The sequence below is a fragment of the Rhododendron vialii genome, chromosome 7a (genome assembly GCF_030253575.1).
Source record: "Rhododendron vialii isolate Sample 1 chromosome 7a, ASM3025357v1".
In the NCBI taxonomy this organism is placed as follows: domain Eukaryota; kingdom Viridiplantae; phylum Streptophyta; class Magnoliopsida; order Ericales; family Ericaceae; genus Rhododendron; species Rhododendron vialii.
The window spans coordinates 6,458,400-6,474,087 of NC_080563.1; the positions used below are offsets into that span (position 1 = coordinate 6,458,400).

At 36.7% G+C, this 15,688-nt stretch overlaps 2 protein-coding genes and 1 non-coding gene across 3 annotated transcripts; all 3 read left to right on the forward strand.

Moving 5' to 3' along the window:
• Positions 1-598: 598 nt before the first annotated feature.
• LOC131334317 (ATP synthase subunit O, mitochondrial-like) lies at positions 599-5,020 on the forward strand. The gene is made up of 6 exons (XM_058369269.1): positions 599-834; positions 1,021-1,071; positions 2,592-2,835; positions 4,131-4,243; positions 4,405-4,491; positions 4,643-5,020. The coding sequence occupies exons 1-6, from the start codon at positions 715-717 to the stop codon at positions 4,766-4,768; spliced, it is 741 nt and encodes a 246-aa protein (XP_058225252.1). The 5' UTR covers positions 599-714; the 3' UTR covers positions 4,769-5,020.
• A 1,368-nt stretch (positions 5,021-6,388) lies between these two features.
• Positions 6,389-6,470, forward strand: TRNAS-GCU (transfer RNA serine (anticodon GCU)). Its single transcript has one exon. It is a non-coding gene; the product is annotated as a tRNA-Ser (tRNA).
• Positions 6,471-10,467: 3,997 nt separating this feature from the next.
• Positions 10,468-13,136, forward strand: LOC131334318 (uncharacterized). Its single transcript, XM_058369270.1, has 3 exons — positions 10,468-11,151; positions 11,940-12,125; positions 12,708-13,136. Exons 1-3 carry the CDS (start codon positions 10,498-10,500, stop codon positions 13,002-13,004), a joined length of 1,137 nt encoding a protein of 378 aa, XP_058225253.1. The 5' UTR covers positions 10,468-10,497; the 3' UTR covers positions 13,005-13,136.
• The last annotated feature ends 2,552 nt before the right edge of the window (positions 13,137-15,688 follow it).

A 15,688-nucleotide genomic window follows, 5' to 3' on the forward strand; every position in this document is an offset into this window, starting at 1 on the left:
ATTTTTTTAAACTCTTTGTCGTAATTTTTTGAGATAAACATTAGTTTTAATGAGTTCCAATCCGAAAAGTATAAAAATGCGAACTGCAGTTGGAAAAAATGCATATAGGACAGCATTAACGATAAAAAGAACAAATATTTGATATTTTTTCTGTCATTACTCTACCCTTTTCTTTTTAACTTTAGTTATAATCTTTTACTTTTTAAACTCTTCTCATGAAGCCAACGACCGATTTAAAGAGTTTAAGGTGAATCTGGAAAAAAAAATTCATATTCCCTCCGTCCTAATTTTTTAGACAATTTTGGAAGTTTGTGTTAGTTTTCATTTGACTATATTTGGTAATCTATAATTGTTTTTGTGATTTTGAAAACATTGTTTAAAAAAATTAATTAAGATATATGAAACTAGATTTATATAGCATATTAAAAGTATTATCAATTGAAAAATATAACTATTTTTTGCCAGTTAAAGTACAACGAGTGAAGTCTAAAAATGGGGAGGGAAGTAAAAAAAATTGGATTTGATACTTAAACAAAAAATTTAGGAATAACAGGGCCAATTATAAATAAAATCAATTTCCACGAAAGAAAAATAAACAAAAAGGCTAGCACCATGCCTACCCTAACCAACGTCACCATTTCGAGACCATTTCGAGCTAGACTCTCTCTCTCTCTCTCTCTCAGAATACAACGAAGGAATTTGTGATTCGTGGGAATGGCAATGGCTGGGCGTCTGAGATCGAGCTTCCCTCACTTCCAGAAGATTCTGAGATCCGATTCTCTCTCCTCCCCCCAGCGATCCACCCTGCTATGCCCTGCCTTCTCCAATCCCGAGGTATACTCAACCCTTGAAATTGCTTGATTTCTCTCCGCCTTCCCGTCGTTATACGTTCCTGCTCCGTTTTAGGGTTAAATGAAATGGATTTGGATTCTGTTTGGTGGATTCGTATGTAGTGGAAAATGTTTCTTACCTGAAACTTCTCTAGTGAAAATTGATGTAAATATCTCTTGTTTGTTGCAGTTCTCTAGGGATTATTCTTCAGCATCTCCTCCAAAGGAACAGAAAGTTAAGGTAAATAGTCTCTTTGAGCTTTAAATTTTATTTACCGGCTATTTGACCTAAATTGGTGCGCTTCGGCTTTAAGATTCAATCGCGATAGCTATTTTTATTGGCCTATTAGATGTGGTTTGCTTGAGGAGATGATGCTGAAGTCGTATTGGTCTTAGTAGGAACTCTTAGCATATAAGCTGTGCTGTATTTAGAAATATATCTGGCATGTGTGCACTTAGGGTTTTCGCAGAAATTGCAAAACACTGTTTCTGTTAGAGATGGATTTGGTTTTGAGAAAAGTTGGGGGTAGACAGTGTTCTCCCTTCGGTGAACGAGATTGGGGGATTTGTGACTGATAATAGGATCCCATAGATTGTAGTAGAAGATGGGACAAACTCCATGTACGTGTGTGAATACATGGGGTGTGGGAGTGGGTTGTTGAGCTCGAGTGATTTTACTACTTTGCCCTAGCAGTTATTCATGCTATATTAGAAGTATTGTAAAATTGTATTGTTATTAAGACAATGTCGGAAATCACATTTGTGATATATCTTCAAAAATTTGTTCTCACCGATTGGTGTTCACTGTTTTGTATATTAGAAAAGATGGGTGTCCTATGGAAGTTAGAGAAGAGTAGGAAAGGAAAGTGTGGGATTGGTGGGGTGTTTTGGATGATGCAAAAACTGCATTTTGTACCTGTCGGCTTATGTAGAGTAGACACCAAGGTTTTGATTCAGAGTCTGAGAAGATCTAGTTTGTTCGACCAGTATATGGAGGAAAGATTTATCAAGATTATGTGGAGACAAGTGGTGGTACTTGGTAGTGTCCTAGTAATTGGGCGAGGTTGATTTTGCCCCATGGGTCAAGTGGGCAACTTGAGGCTATTAATTGAAATGAGAAAACCAGAGCTCATGAGGAGACCTGATGGGCTGAGGATAAAAAAAAAAGTCAACTATACATTGTTCCAGAGTGTTATGCCTTTTGGGTTTGTGAAAAGATCAAATGCTGAAATCCTTTTTTTTTTCCTGGTGTTCAAGCTAGGAATATGGTCATTTATTAATGGAGACAAGGATGTTTGTGAGAACGGGCTTTACAAATTGGGTATGGGCCTCTACTCCAATAGACTTGGGATTTATTGTATGGTCAAGAGCACCAAAAATAAACTGACATAGGGGTCTATAACATATTTGTAATACCCTTTTGTACAATTATCTTCCAGGTCCCTATTAATAAATGTCCATAATCCATATCGTCTAGAGCAAGAAAGAAAACTATCACAGATACTTGTTATGCAAGGGAAATTTCCAAGAATGTTTGGATAGTTTGGATAAAATTTTCAATCTGGTTGAAAAATTGGAAGGCATTATGGTCAATCTTCTTGTTTTTGTTTGTGTTTTCATATTATATTCATGAAGCAAAGATGTAGTATGGGCCCTGGTTTTTTCTGCATTCATGGCATGTATTAGGCATCTCAATACTTCTGACATATAGGATTATCTTCTTATGTCAATATTTCTTTTCTGTTTCCCTATATATTTCAGGTGCCTCTGACTATGTTTGGTGTATCTGGAAACTATGCCTCTGCATTGTACCTTTCAGCAGTAAAAGCTAATGCACTGGAAAAGGTTGAATCTGAGCTTCTTGACCTTGTTGAGGCTTCAAAGAGAAGTCCTACATTTGCTCAGTTCATGAAAGATTTGACAGTCCCTAAGGTTACTAGAATCAAGGCTTTAACGGAAATTTGTGCTCAAGCTAAATTGTCTGATATCACAAGGAACTTTTTGTGTAAGGCACTGCCTTCCCTTATTACGTAAAGACATAAGGTTCATTTATGTATTGAAGTTATCGGTAGTTCGAATGTGGAGATAGATTCCTTTTACGTGAATAACATCTAGATCTAGTTAAAAAGTACAATAAATTGTACATGGGATACGTTCAAATTGCTTATTTCCGATTATGTCAGAATAACTGTTGCTCGAAGTATGTCCTGGATACGACTAAGCTGACAACATGAATTTTTGGCTTAAGAGGTCAGTGGTGTGTCTTTTGATTGACTCTGAATCCCAAGTTTCATTTAGATATTCGTAAGAAATTGCATGTACATTACAAGCCTTAATCACAAATTAAAATAATACTCCATCTGTTTCACAGGTTATAGATAAGGAGCCCACTTAAGCACTAGTTGTTTGTTTCATATCTTCTCACTTTAGAACAATAGAACCAAATCACAAAGCACAAATCACATGCCTGGATCTGGTTAGTTCTACTGTTGTATGGTCTTTTTTCTCCTCTGAAACATTTGTTCCCTTGTACGTCTTTTAAATGATTGTCCGTGAAGAATGTCTTCAAAAAGGTTCCATTCTCGAGTATAATTCTATTAAGGAAAATAACAAATGGGTAAAAGCAGAAGTGATGTGTAAACGCAGAAGTTGCACGCTATTACATTGTAAAGACTAAATAGAGGTTAAATTTCCAAAGAGACAATTTCTTCGAGGGTAATTTGTATTGGAAACTTGTGGAGAATGTAGTGTCTTTACAACCTTGTTTTAGTTGCGGCCTTATTTACTTTTAAGTGATGTTAATGTCTGAGACTATACTTTGTCAGGGTTTCGTGGTTTCTCAATGACTAATCATGATATGTCAGTAGTTCTCACTCACTCAGCGTTCTGACTTATTCTGAGAACCTGCAATGGTGAAATTTTTGATAGAGATTGTGCTTGAATCAAGGATTAGAGGTATCCACGGGGGAAAGGAAATTATGAATTCAGAAAACTAAGTTTATTCTGTAACTTTGTTATCCAACACAGCTGATGACAACAATTGCAAGGCATTCCAATGCAACTGTCTTTCATTATTGCTCTCTCACAAATTTTGAGTCAAGGGAACCAGTTCTGGAAGAAACTCATCTGCTTCGTGTAGACAGATTAGTCTATTCCCAACTGCTCTCTTTTTTGACACTTTTGTTTATAATACTGCTCTACTTGTTCAATTTTGCCTTCTAATTATGAAATTATTTGCTTGGAGCTACTGGCAGTTCATGTTAACTCCTAAAACTATCTTTTGTCTTGTTTTCTACCTAGTAATTTTGGCTGAGAATGGGAGGCTAAGGCAGATGGAAATTATAGCCAAGAGATTTACAGAAGCGACCATGGCGCATAGGGGAGAAGTGAAAGCCATTGTGACAACCGTAATTGTAAGTTCTACTCTTTAAATGCAAATTACTGATTCGGAATACCATATGCCACAGCCCACAGGTCTGCGTTGAAACTTTAACGACACTACTAGTTGCATATAGTGGTTGGAAGTCGATGACAATTCTTTCTAACCCATATCTTTTGTTGGTTTTTTCGCCAGCCTCTTCCTGCTGAAGAGGAGAAAGAACTGAAAGAAACTCTACAGGAAATACTTGGACAGGGGAAGAAGGTTAAACTTGAACAGAAGGTAGCTTTTCCTGCGATTCTAAATGCTTTGATGATAGGTTGACTGAGATCCGTGCATATATGTAAAAGGAGATACATGTATAACAGTAATGGGTATCTGGTAATCTACTGGTTTTGTTAGGATGTCTCTAATATTAGTTTGCTTTTGCCAGATTGATTCTTCCATTCTTGGTGGATTGGTGGTGGAATTTAGCCAAAAGGTCTTTGACATGTCCATCAAGACTAGAGCAAGGCAGATGGAGAGATTCCTGCGGGATCCTGCCAATCTGGGGATCTAAAAGGTGCTGCGCCTTTTTGGCGTAATCAAAAGAAACACTTTCCATTCATGTCTCTAATATCTTTTGTCAAAGTTTCGTTTGGTTTGGTCTGACCAAGAAAGGTTCTTGTTTCGGAACCAAGCTGCGAAAGTATTTACTTTGTCGTATTTCGTGGGTTGGGAGCGATGTGCGTGCACATCCTTTGGACTGTTTGCTAGTTGTTCATCATCAAATTTGGATCTATTTTTGTTGAAAATAAAAGCTAATAGCTCATCCTCGAATTTTCTTACTTGGTTCTATGCGCACTCAATATTTAGATCATTTTTTTTTTATCCGGATATTGAGATCACCATTTGATTGGCATATATTCAATACTTTGCATTTACAAAGATGGACTGTTTGCTAGTAGTTTTTTTTTTCTCGTTTCCTTTCTTCTTGGTTTGCATAATCCAAACGATTTTTCGAGAAAAAAAAATCCAATAAATTAGGATGATTCTATTTTAACAAATTGCCTTAAGTTTTTCTAATATTGGTACTTTTACATCTAATGTCTTGAACTCTTGGTAGTCTGTCTTTTATTCAATTTTTAGCGTTGAGTTTATACATATACATAGAAAAGAGATACCTAGAAACTATCCAATCCAGCTTATTAAGAAAAGAGTAACAATTTAGATATTAGAGTTCGAGAATCCTTTCCTGTTTTTTTTTTTTTCTTTTAAGAGTAAGAAAAGGGTAAGAATTTCATTGTTAAAAAGAATAAAGTACAAGAAACAGGCCTTATAAAAAATGCCTACACCCAAATGGATTGCAAAAGCAAACTTAGCGGGAGTACTTATTGGATTAAATCACTCTAGCACTTGCAAAAAAAAAAAAAAAAAAACATTCGAGAATGACGAGCAAATAAAGGATACTATAGCGTAGGACACTGTGACCCGTTCGTTTCAGAGAGCTTTGGATTTTAATCATTACTCTTATTTTTCTCTCTATCTCTTTCCAATCATTACTCTATTTCTCTTTACATTCATTACCTATAAATCCAAAATACCAAAATGAACGGGTCCGGTGTTTGGGAGTCCCTGACTGTTTCAAAGGCTATTTTGTTACCTGCTAATGTATACTAATGTACTAAGTACGTCTATAATACATAGCACACGTTTTTTTGATAAAATTAGAAAATGACACAAGAAAAAACACTTCACATTTAATTTTGAATCGTAAATCGGCTAGTGGGAATGGGTAAACATCGTTAACCATAATAAAACAAAATCCTTACCCCCATGTCTAGCATGGATGCACCGTACAATGCTTTTTTTGGACACGAAAGATAAATTTACTCACTCCATCAAAGTAGCGATAGATGTGAATGTATCTTCAATATTACATGACGCGAAATGTTCAACATGACACGAGTGAAAAATTAAGTTTCCAAGTTTTTGGTTTGGTCTATAGAGACTGCAGATAGTTACTACATGACGCAAAATGCTCAACACGGGTGAAAAATCAAGTTTTCAAGTTTTTGATTTGGCCTAGAGATCTTCCCAAGCGAACAATTAGCTTACCGAATAAGCTGCACAATAACGGATTGTACTTCGCTTATACTAGTTTATATGTAAAATTAAATTCATCCCCTAGCATCGAAGCGTCGCTTTGGCCGAGTGGTTAAGGCGTGTGCCTGCTAAGTACATGGGGTTTCCCCGCGAGAGTTCGAATCTCTCAGGCGACGACTTTATATTTTTTTCCTTTTTCTCGGTCGACTTTTTCTTTGCTTTGGAGATGATGAATCGTCGGGCTGATTAAATTACAGGACTGGCATTGTAACAAATCATGGTCGACAGCATTGGAAATGCCCCCAAACCAAAAATCTCTCTCCTCGTTTATTCACTCTTCGGGCTCGATTGATTGATGGATTATCTCGGCGGAATGAGGGTATGATTGGACGTTTTTGTCTTGGTTTGGCAGGAAACTTGACACTCGGATTATGAGTTTCCATCTTGTTTGGTTCAATTCTCATCTCATCTCATTTTTCTCTCTACGTGTTTCTCAATATCTTTATCTATTTATTTCTTTCTACTCATTACCACTTATTATATCAAAAATAATTTTCAAAAAGTTAAACCAAACAAGATGTGCCTTCGAGGGTGTAAAAGATGATAACTACATGTAGGAACGGAGCAAGATACATTGCATGCGCTCGAAGGCATAAAAGAGGATAACTACATGTAGGGACGGACCTACATGTAGGTGGGGAGGTCCGGGTCTCCCCCAACCTTGCTAGAATTTGCCTACATATATATATATATACACACACACACATTAAAATAGTCATTATCTGCTATATCGGTCCCTCCAAACTTCAAAAAATGCAATATTGGATTAAGATGTAGTACAAAACAGTTACTACTTCTTTTTATGTGTATATATATATGTGTATATTTTGTCAAGTATGAATAGAAAATGGTTTTTTTTTTTTTGTGTGTAGAATATCGTTCTTGAATTTCAAAGTACTTGTAAGGGAAACTTAAAAATTCAACAACCATGTGAAATTGTGAATATAATTTCCGGTTCTAATTAAGTTTCGGGCCCCTCCAAACTTCAAAAAATGAAATATTGGATTAAGATGTAGTAGAAAACAATTACAACTTCTTTTTATGTGTATATATGTATATTTTGCCAAGTATAAATAGAAAACGGCTATATTTTTTCTTGTAAAATATCGTTCTATAGATTTTGTACGTACTTGAATTTCAAACCATAGTTCTGAATACCGTTTCGGACAGGGTACCGATTTTCCTACTGGTACGATACGTACCGGTACCGGTCAGGTACCGGGTACCGTTTCGGATTTACCGCAACTACAATATATATAATAATTATATATAATTATAATTCAAAAAAATCCCCCATATCATACAATTCATCATAAAATATCTCTACTAGAGATTCTCTAGTCCCACATTGCTTAGTTACAAAACTCTTTTCCACTTTAAATGACTTTGCACACTAGTGATCTTGTGAATGAGAACCCAATAAGAGGTCTCGCGCGCTCGGGAAAATGTGCCGTGGCCGAAGGCAATTTGGAAAAACTGATTCGGAAACCAATTAACCGTGTGCGCGTCACGGGTTATTCGTGCGCAGGGGGGGTGCAAATCCGGGATTTAAGCCTCGCGCACGTACTATGGTTAAACCCACGTTTTGCTAAAATTCTGAAACCGGCAACTTTTTTTTTTATTATTATTTTTTTCTTAAGTAACAAAACTCTGCAAAATTCCGTCCGGAATTGCCGGTAACCGTTTTCCGGCCGGTATTTCCCGAAACGGCCGGTACCGACCGGTATTTGGTCCGGAACGGTATTGGGGTGTTAAGGTACCGGTTTTCTTCAAAACCGGTACGTACCGGCCGGTAATAACTATGTTTCAAACTACATGTAAGGAAAACTTAAAATTCAACAACCATGTGAAAATGTGAATATGATTTTTGGTTCTAAATTTCGGCCTCCTTTCTACGTAATTTTTGGCTCCGTGACTATATGCTTAAATGAACTAACCCTCTCTTTTTTTAACAAATAATGTACTCATCAAGCTTTACAAGATGAACCCTTTTGGACTTTTGCAGATAAAATATTTGATTTCTTGAGGAAACCCTTGCAGAACTCCCAAGATACCACAACCATATATAGTGCGAAACCACAACCGTAAATGTATTATTTTAGTATGAAAATTGATTTTGACACTCTCAAATTAATATAGACACAAAGGAGAGTGGCATTAGAGAAAAAGAGATTGGCAAAATTATTTTCCTTTTAGTATATCCTCAAACGTAATATATTTAACATAAACACTTGAGATTAAGAGCTGGTCGTCGTGACATATAGGGACCATATAGCCTTCATAAAAAAAAAATAATAATAAAACAAAATAAAACAGGGGGTTTTAATAATTACGACAATGAGAAGTGGAATTCATTATACCTTGATGTAAAAGCTACTGTTAGAATACTCCTACTTATTTCTCAATGTGTTCTCGCTATGATCTTCAATCATGATCACCAGTGTACATGGTCAGCCTTCCTGTTCAATCCATCATCCCTTCGAAAGCAAGCAAAACTAAAATTATTAGCATTAATTACATCCTTCATTGCTTCCTAATTCTCTTCCTCACACTGGCAAAAGTACGTGTAAAGGTGCAGTCGGGACGTCCGGTTATTTAAAATAAATAAAAAAAAATCATCTTTAACCACTCAACACCTTTCATCAACGAGTATAGCTTATTCACAGAGCCGCTAACTGTAAAGATTAAAGAGGTTATTTATGGAACCGCTTGATCTCAGTTGTCCGTTTCGGCATTGAACGGTCCGGATTTTAATGAAACCTTTTCGGAGAAAAATTTAACTTTTTTCCGAAAAAGTTTCATTAAAATCCAAACCGTCCAATACACTTTGGACGGGCGAGATTCACTTCTATGGAAAGCTCCGTGAAATAGTTTTTTTCTTTATCAACAACCTTTGTGGGCAAGAAGACATGAAACTTTAATTCCTTAGAGATTAAGATGACCATAGCAAAATCATAGTACTAGTAATTAATCAATGGTAATTAAGCGTGCTTGCTTTGTTATCATTCCTTGAGCCACGAAAAGGAGAAACAATTCGGTGTAAAGCCAATAGTAATATAGTTTAGGTGTGCACTGATTCTAGCATTAGGCTCCACCGTAATTATTGGACGGCTTCTTTGTCATACCCGGCTTCGAATTAGTCAATTGGCCTTGGCTCGGCTTAACAAGCTCATAAGATAACAAAATGAGATAAAAAAATTTCCACCTGTGGTGAAAACCCTTGGTTTTCCACCACTGCCCTTTACGGGTCCCACAAAGTATTTTTTGTTATAATCTGAACCGTCCATCTTATAGGGCTCGCAAAATAATATATTCACGCAAAAAATGAGCTTGATCGGAAGATATATTAAAAACCAAATTTCTATTTAGAAAATGGACAATCATGAATAATTTAACTTCAAAATCTATAACCGTCTGTTCTGTAAACCAAAATTCAAGTTTTGATATATTTATCGATATCCAATCAAACTGAATTTTTTATGGATATACTACCCTATGTACCCTACAAGATGAACGGTTCAGATTATAATAAAAAAAAAGTCTTGTAGAATCCACAGGCGGTGATGGAATTCTCATGGTTTCCACCTATGGTGCATAGAAGTTACCCTCAAACAAAATCTACGGTAAAAAGTTTGCTTGATCAGACATTGACTAACACATAAACATACTGTTTAAAATAGACGTTTTAAATAAATATTTATTTTTTGAAACACATAAACATACTGTTTAAAATAGACGTTTTAAATAAATATTTATTTTTTGAATTAAAGATGATGTTATGAGAAAATGACCTATCTTGTAAAACAAAAAAAATAAATATTTAAAATATAAAAATATTAGCGGAACAAGACCGTAGTTGGCCATTGATTGAGTACTTCACTAAGTTCAATTCTTGACTCTAACATATACTATATGAATTTCTTGCAATGTCTAAGTAATAAAATTGGCTCCGGTCCTTCACTTTTTAATTTTATATAGCAAAAGGGGTCAATCCGATCTTTCACAATAAGGTGATAGACGGAACTGTCATAAAACGGACTTAATTAGTCGTATGAAGACATATTTTTGTGGCTGGCTAGATCAAAATGGCTCCTAGTTCCCCCACACAACGTCTCTTTCTCCAGTTTAAAAACCCCCTCCAAAATGATAAACCACGTCAGAAACATCATTCATTCTCTCTCTCTCTCTCTCTCTCCAATGGTAAACAACCACATGAGAATGGACGCAGAAGAGGAAGCACTCTTCCGCTCCTACCCATACGCGCTCTACTTCGTTCAAAGCCCATCAACCGTGCTCTCCCACTCCAACACCGATCTCCGACTCACCGCCGAACTATCCCCGCCCAACTCCCCGCCCCGAGCCGAAAACCACTCCACCGCAAACCCGGCCCACGACACGCCCCGGTTCGCTCTCTCCCGGTACTCCTCCTCTCGCGGGTCCAACAACTCGTTCTTGCACGAGAAAAAGATCGCGTACGACGTGCACAGCCATGAGACAGCGGGGACCGAGAGCGGGGAGAACCGTCTGATTGTTAGAGTTGATCGTCATGATCATATTGGCTGTGGTGATGAGTATGATGATGAGGAGGAGGAGGAGGAGGAGGAGGAAGAGGAGGAGTATTATGGAAGAGAATTGGGGTGGTGGTGGTGGTGGAGATATTATTTGTCATTTGGGGCTTCTTCTTCTTTGGCTTGGATTTGTTTGCAAGTAATGTGGAGGGTTTTGGTAAGCTTGGGGGTTGCTTTGGTTGTTTTCTACATTGCTACAAAGCCTCCACCTCCCAAAATGTTTGTGAAGGTACGTAGTTTAAACACTCTCTCTCTATCTCCCTCTCGGAACGGGCTCACGTCTAGTCTGGTCCAATTTGAGCCATCACGATCTTTTCTGGTCTAAAAACTGATAAGAATTGAACCATTTATTTTGCAGTTTTTGCGAAACTATGAATCCATATGAAAAAATAACTTGGTCGAACATTCGTAGATACTTGAACAAATTACATTAGTACAGTGAAAATGGACGGTTTAAGTGCAAATTCATATTACTAGTATAACATTTTTGTATTTACGTAATTTGGTAAAGAGGGATTTTATTACCAAAAAGAAAACAAGATACAAAGGAACTAAGGGACATACCCGAGCAAACTGCTAGAAGCAAAAATAGTAAACAATATTCAAAGAATTAAACTAGCCTAAGTACTGTACTAGCTACAAAACTTTCTCCGAGATGTTCCAATTAGCTTTACATAAGACTCAATTCACAGGGTTGTCGCAGTTTTTTCAAGAAAACACTCTATCCTGCACGTTCTTAACAATCTGCTCATAAACGGAATTCGGAATACATTGCTTGTTGCCCAAGATTGAGTCATTCCGAGCCTTCTAAACATAATATATTGTCCCAGCCATAGCTCGCTTATAGAGAGCAGAAAAGAACCCTTTCTTCTTGAGGTGTTGAATAGCCCAGTTAATTTCATACTCCCACTCCCAGAAAAGAACCCTTAATTTTTTTCTATTTTGCTTTCTAGCTATTACCTATTAGTAGTTATACTTCTCTTTCTCTAACAAAAGATTAGAACTTGGTGCATGCAGATAGCAGGAATTCGAGAATTTGCACTTGGAGAGGGAGTGGATAGCTCTGGTGTTGCAACTAAAGTTCTCACCTGCAACTGTTCCATTGATCTATTCGTAGAGAACAAGTCTAAGCTCTTTGGCCTTCACCTCCATCCCCCATCTATGGAAATGTCCTTTGCAACTCTTCCTCTGGCAATTTCATATGTAAGTGAATGTACTAATTTCTTGCCTCAATTCCAATATCCATGGTTGCATGCATGCACCCTAAATCAAATAAAAAGTCATTAGCTCGTGTCAAGCATAGCTAAAAGAGGGTAAATGTTATCCTCCTTCTTATTGGTTTAAATGGTGTAAGTCTCACCTCTTCAATACATTTTTTGATAAGTATGACATCACTTTATAGTAGGATCCACACCGTTTCGACCAATGGGAATGAGAGTACGTGATGTTCACACTCTTTTAAAGAAGGTGAACAAAATTAAATTCGATGCGAGTACTCATGCATCATTCTCGATCAAAGAAAGAGTTATGCACAAAATCGGTCACAGATCCAGACAGACCTCTGGGCCTCAATCTCACAAAGGATGAATAGCTTGAGGAGCCTAAACCTAGGTCTAATGTCTATGCACGTAGAGCTGCTGATTTGACAATTCATTGCTTACAAAAACAATAACACTATAGGGACGTCACAATACTGTCATCAGTGTTTTGTATTCATTGAGCTAAAGACGGATTGTAATTGAATATATAGCGGTATCTAAAAGCGTGTCACTGATATTGGTGCAGGGACCAAAGTTATACGCGGGGAACGATGGCTCAACAATGTTTCGACTATTTGTTGGCACAAGGAATAAGCCAATGTATGGTGCAGGGGCAGTTATGCAGGACACGCTAATTGGGAATGGGAAGGGGCTGCCCCTAGCTCTTCACCTCAGCTTCAGATCAAATTTCAGGGTAGTTTGGGGACTTTTTAAGCCTAGATTTCATCACAGGGCAGAGTGCTCGTTGGTTCTTGATAGGGCATATGATAAGAAACATCACACCCAAGCGTATAGCAGCAGCTGCATAATGATCACTACCTAGTCAAATGTTTCTTTTTTTTTTGGGTCTAAAAGATGGGTTTGAACAAGTTTCTCAGATTGTTTAATTGAGGGGCAAAGAAGTAATCTTTGCAAGCTGTTTTTGAGATGGAATGGAAATATTTATCTATCTCAACGAAGTCCAATTTGTGTTTGCCATTTTTTATAAATTCTCTTTCAGCTCAGGAGTACCATGTGGCATTGCCTACTTGGTACTCCTAACCATTTACGTAGCGACAAATTCTGCGGTAGGTACATTATCATTCATTTTTGTTGGGTGATTGAGAGACAAAAAGTGACATGCATTATGTGGTGGCGATCTTTTGTTCACACATGTGGTACTCCGGGAGTACCGAGTACCCAATACTTGGCGCTTGATCGATATCCTTGGAAATGCCCTTAAGGCCCAATTTTTTTAGTACGTTATGCCCTTTGTGAATAAGTCTCATACGTAAAGAGTGTTTTGGCTTAACTTTAAACATCGTTTGCAGAAAATCAGATAATTCAAATTTGTTATATGGTTACATTGATCGGACGATATTTATGCTTATCTACTTTTATAATATTTCTACGGACTTAAATGTTTTAAATTACATGAATTTTTTTTTCACGGAAATTACATGAATTCGATGTACCAAAAACTATCTAAATGGAGAAAAAAAAAACATAAAAGCAGAGAAATCAAAAGGACCGATGGTAGTATATACGCACGGATCAAGTTTCTTAGTTGTTTTTAGGAAGGACAAGAGCTTTACTAGAAGCAGAAGCCTCGTTTTTTGTGTTCAATTGGTAACAAAATTTCAAAAAAAAAAAAAAAACTGTATACAAAAAGGAGAAAAAGACTAAAAAATTTATCAAAATTGGTCAATAAAATTTAACTAGAAAAACAGAGAGTATATAACTAAGTAATTACCATCTGAGATGTATTTGTTCTTTGATGTTTACTCAGTCTCATGGGCTTTAATTTGTAGTATGAACGAACAGTAAGAGGTATTGAGCCACGTTACGCGAAAAAACCAAATTTTCGTACATGCATGGTTGAGGGTGGGTTACGAATTCAAGGTGATTAAGGGGTGTATATCGCACCCAAATAAATGCGTACGTGCATTGTTGCAATTTTTTCTAAAAATGATAATTAATGATGGTTAATTCCAATCTTTTTATTTCCTTTTCTTGTCTAAGGAAATGAGAAAGGACCAGAAAACAAAAGGGTAGGGTTGATCAAGAAGCCTTATAGAGAAAGAAGAACTAAAATATGGAGTTGGTGGTGTAGATCACTAGACGTACCGATGCTTTGCTTGAGTTGGTTGTAATTTGGCTTCACGAGGATTAATAATTTGGCAACTTATTGATTATCATAAATGCAATAATTTTAATCGAAAGGATCTTGCCAACCTAATATTGCCGATCAAAAAAAAAAAAAAATTCCCCGATCAGAAAAATAAAACAAAGAATATTGTCAGTCTTTTGCAATCGAAAGATAGAGTTGATTATTGTAATTTTTCAACTAAAAATCCCCCCACCCCCCCCCCCCCCCCCCCCCACAACCAAAAAAATAAAAAAATAAAAAAAATAAAAAATACTTGAATGAAACATAACTGAAAAGGGGATTACCGATCATAGTCTTTCTCGTCGTAGATAAATTGTTGGCCCATTCTTAAGCCGCCTTAAATGACATTCTCCTCAATTAGTAATCGTTCCCCTTCACGACGTTCTCAAGGAAGGTGAGATAAGAGAGGGAGAAAATCACGCCATCGTTTATGTGTTTATCGATTTTATAGGAGAGAAAATTACTATTTTACTATGCAAAACTCAAGATCATTCAATTTTTCTTTTTATCAAATAGATCATTCATTTGGTAACTAAAAATTCTCCCTTTTATCGCAACAAGTGTCTTAACTAACAATAAAGGTACATTAGGGCTAACTGGGGGCAAGGCACGTACTTCGCACGAAAATGTCGTGCTTGTTGGTTTAATTTTGGTATTGTTTTTTGTATGAATTTAAATTTGAAGTTTAAGTTTTCTTTTATGTTGGGTTTGTATGTTTAAATTTTGGAGGATGTAACTGAAAATATTATTTTTTTGGGTCATTTTATTATTTGAGATTTAACAAAATCAAATGTGGTGGATTTTGTGAACGTATGGAGCATCAAAATTGGGGTCTCAATTGTGGTGGATTTGGTGGATTTTGTGAACGTATGGAGTATCAAAATTGGGGTCTCAATTGTGGTGGATTTTGTGAACGTATGCCAGTGGCATAGCAATGTGCTATACATGATCGGTTATGTCCGTCGATTTGAAAACGGAAATTATATTGTCTTGTGTAGTTGCCTAAACAATTTATGCAATCTAAAGAGATACTCTATGTGTGGGTTTGGGACCTGCAATTTACATTGACGAGAAGTTTTAGTGCGCATGAAGCACGAAAGTATTACAGACAAACATTGAAGGAGTTTGGTATTAGTTTTGTGCGCCAGGGGCACGACATATTACAGACCTAAACATTCAAGGAGTTTGATGCTCTACTATAACACTTGGAACCAGGATAAGGAATTAGGAAGTTATATTCGGGTTTGTCTCTGCTCATAGAGTTCCCTCTCCTGCAAAAAGTTGTTGCCATCAGTCTAACCACGGTGTTGCATTTCCAGAAATTGTAGTTACCTGAACAGAACCAAGAATAGACATGG

Excerpts from the sequence above, each read along its gene's own strand:
- LOC131334317 (XM_058369269.1), top strand. The coding sequence starts at position 715 with ATGGCAATGGCTGGGCGTCTGAGATCGAGCTTCCCTCACTTCCAGAAG. Across the intron at positions 1,072-2,591 it reads CAAAGGAACAGAAAGTTAAG|GTGCCTCTGACTATGTTTGG; the intron begins GTAAATAGTCTC and ends TATATATTTCAG. Across the intron at positions 4,492-4,642 it reads AGGTTAAACTTGAACAGAAG|ATTGATTCTTCCATTCTTGG; the intron begins GTAGCTTTTCCT and ends TGCTTTTGCCAG.
- LOC131334318 (XM_058369270.1), top strand. The coding sequence starts at position 10,498 with ATGATAAACCACGTCAGAAACATCATTCATTCTCTCTCTCTCTCTCTC. Across the intron at positions 11,152-11,939 it reads CTCCCAAAATGTTTGTGAAG|ATAGCAGGAATTCGAGAATT; the intron begins GTACGTAGTTTA and ends TGGTGCATGCAG. Across the intron at positions 12,126-12,707 it reads TTCCTCTGGCAATTTCATAT|GGACCAAAGTTATACGCGGG; the intron begins GTAAGTGAATGT and ends ATATTGGTGCAG.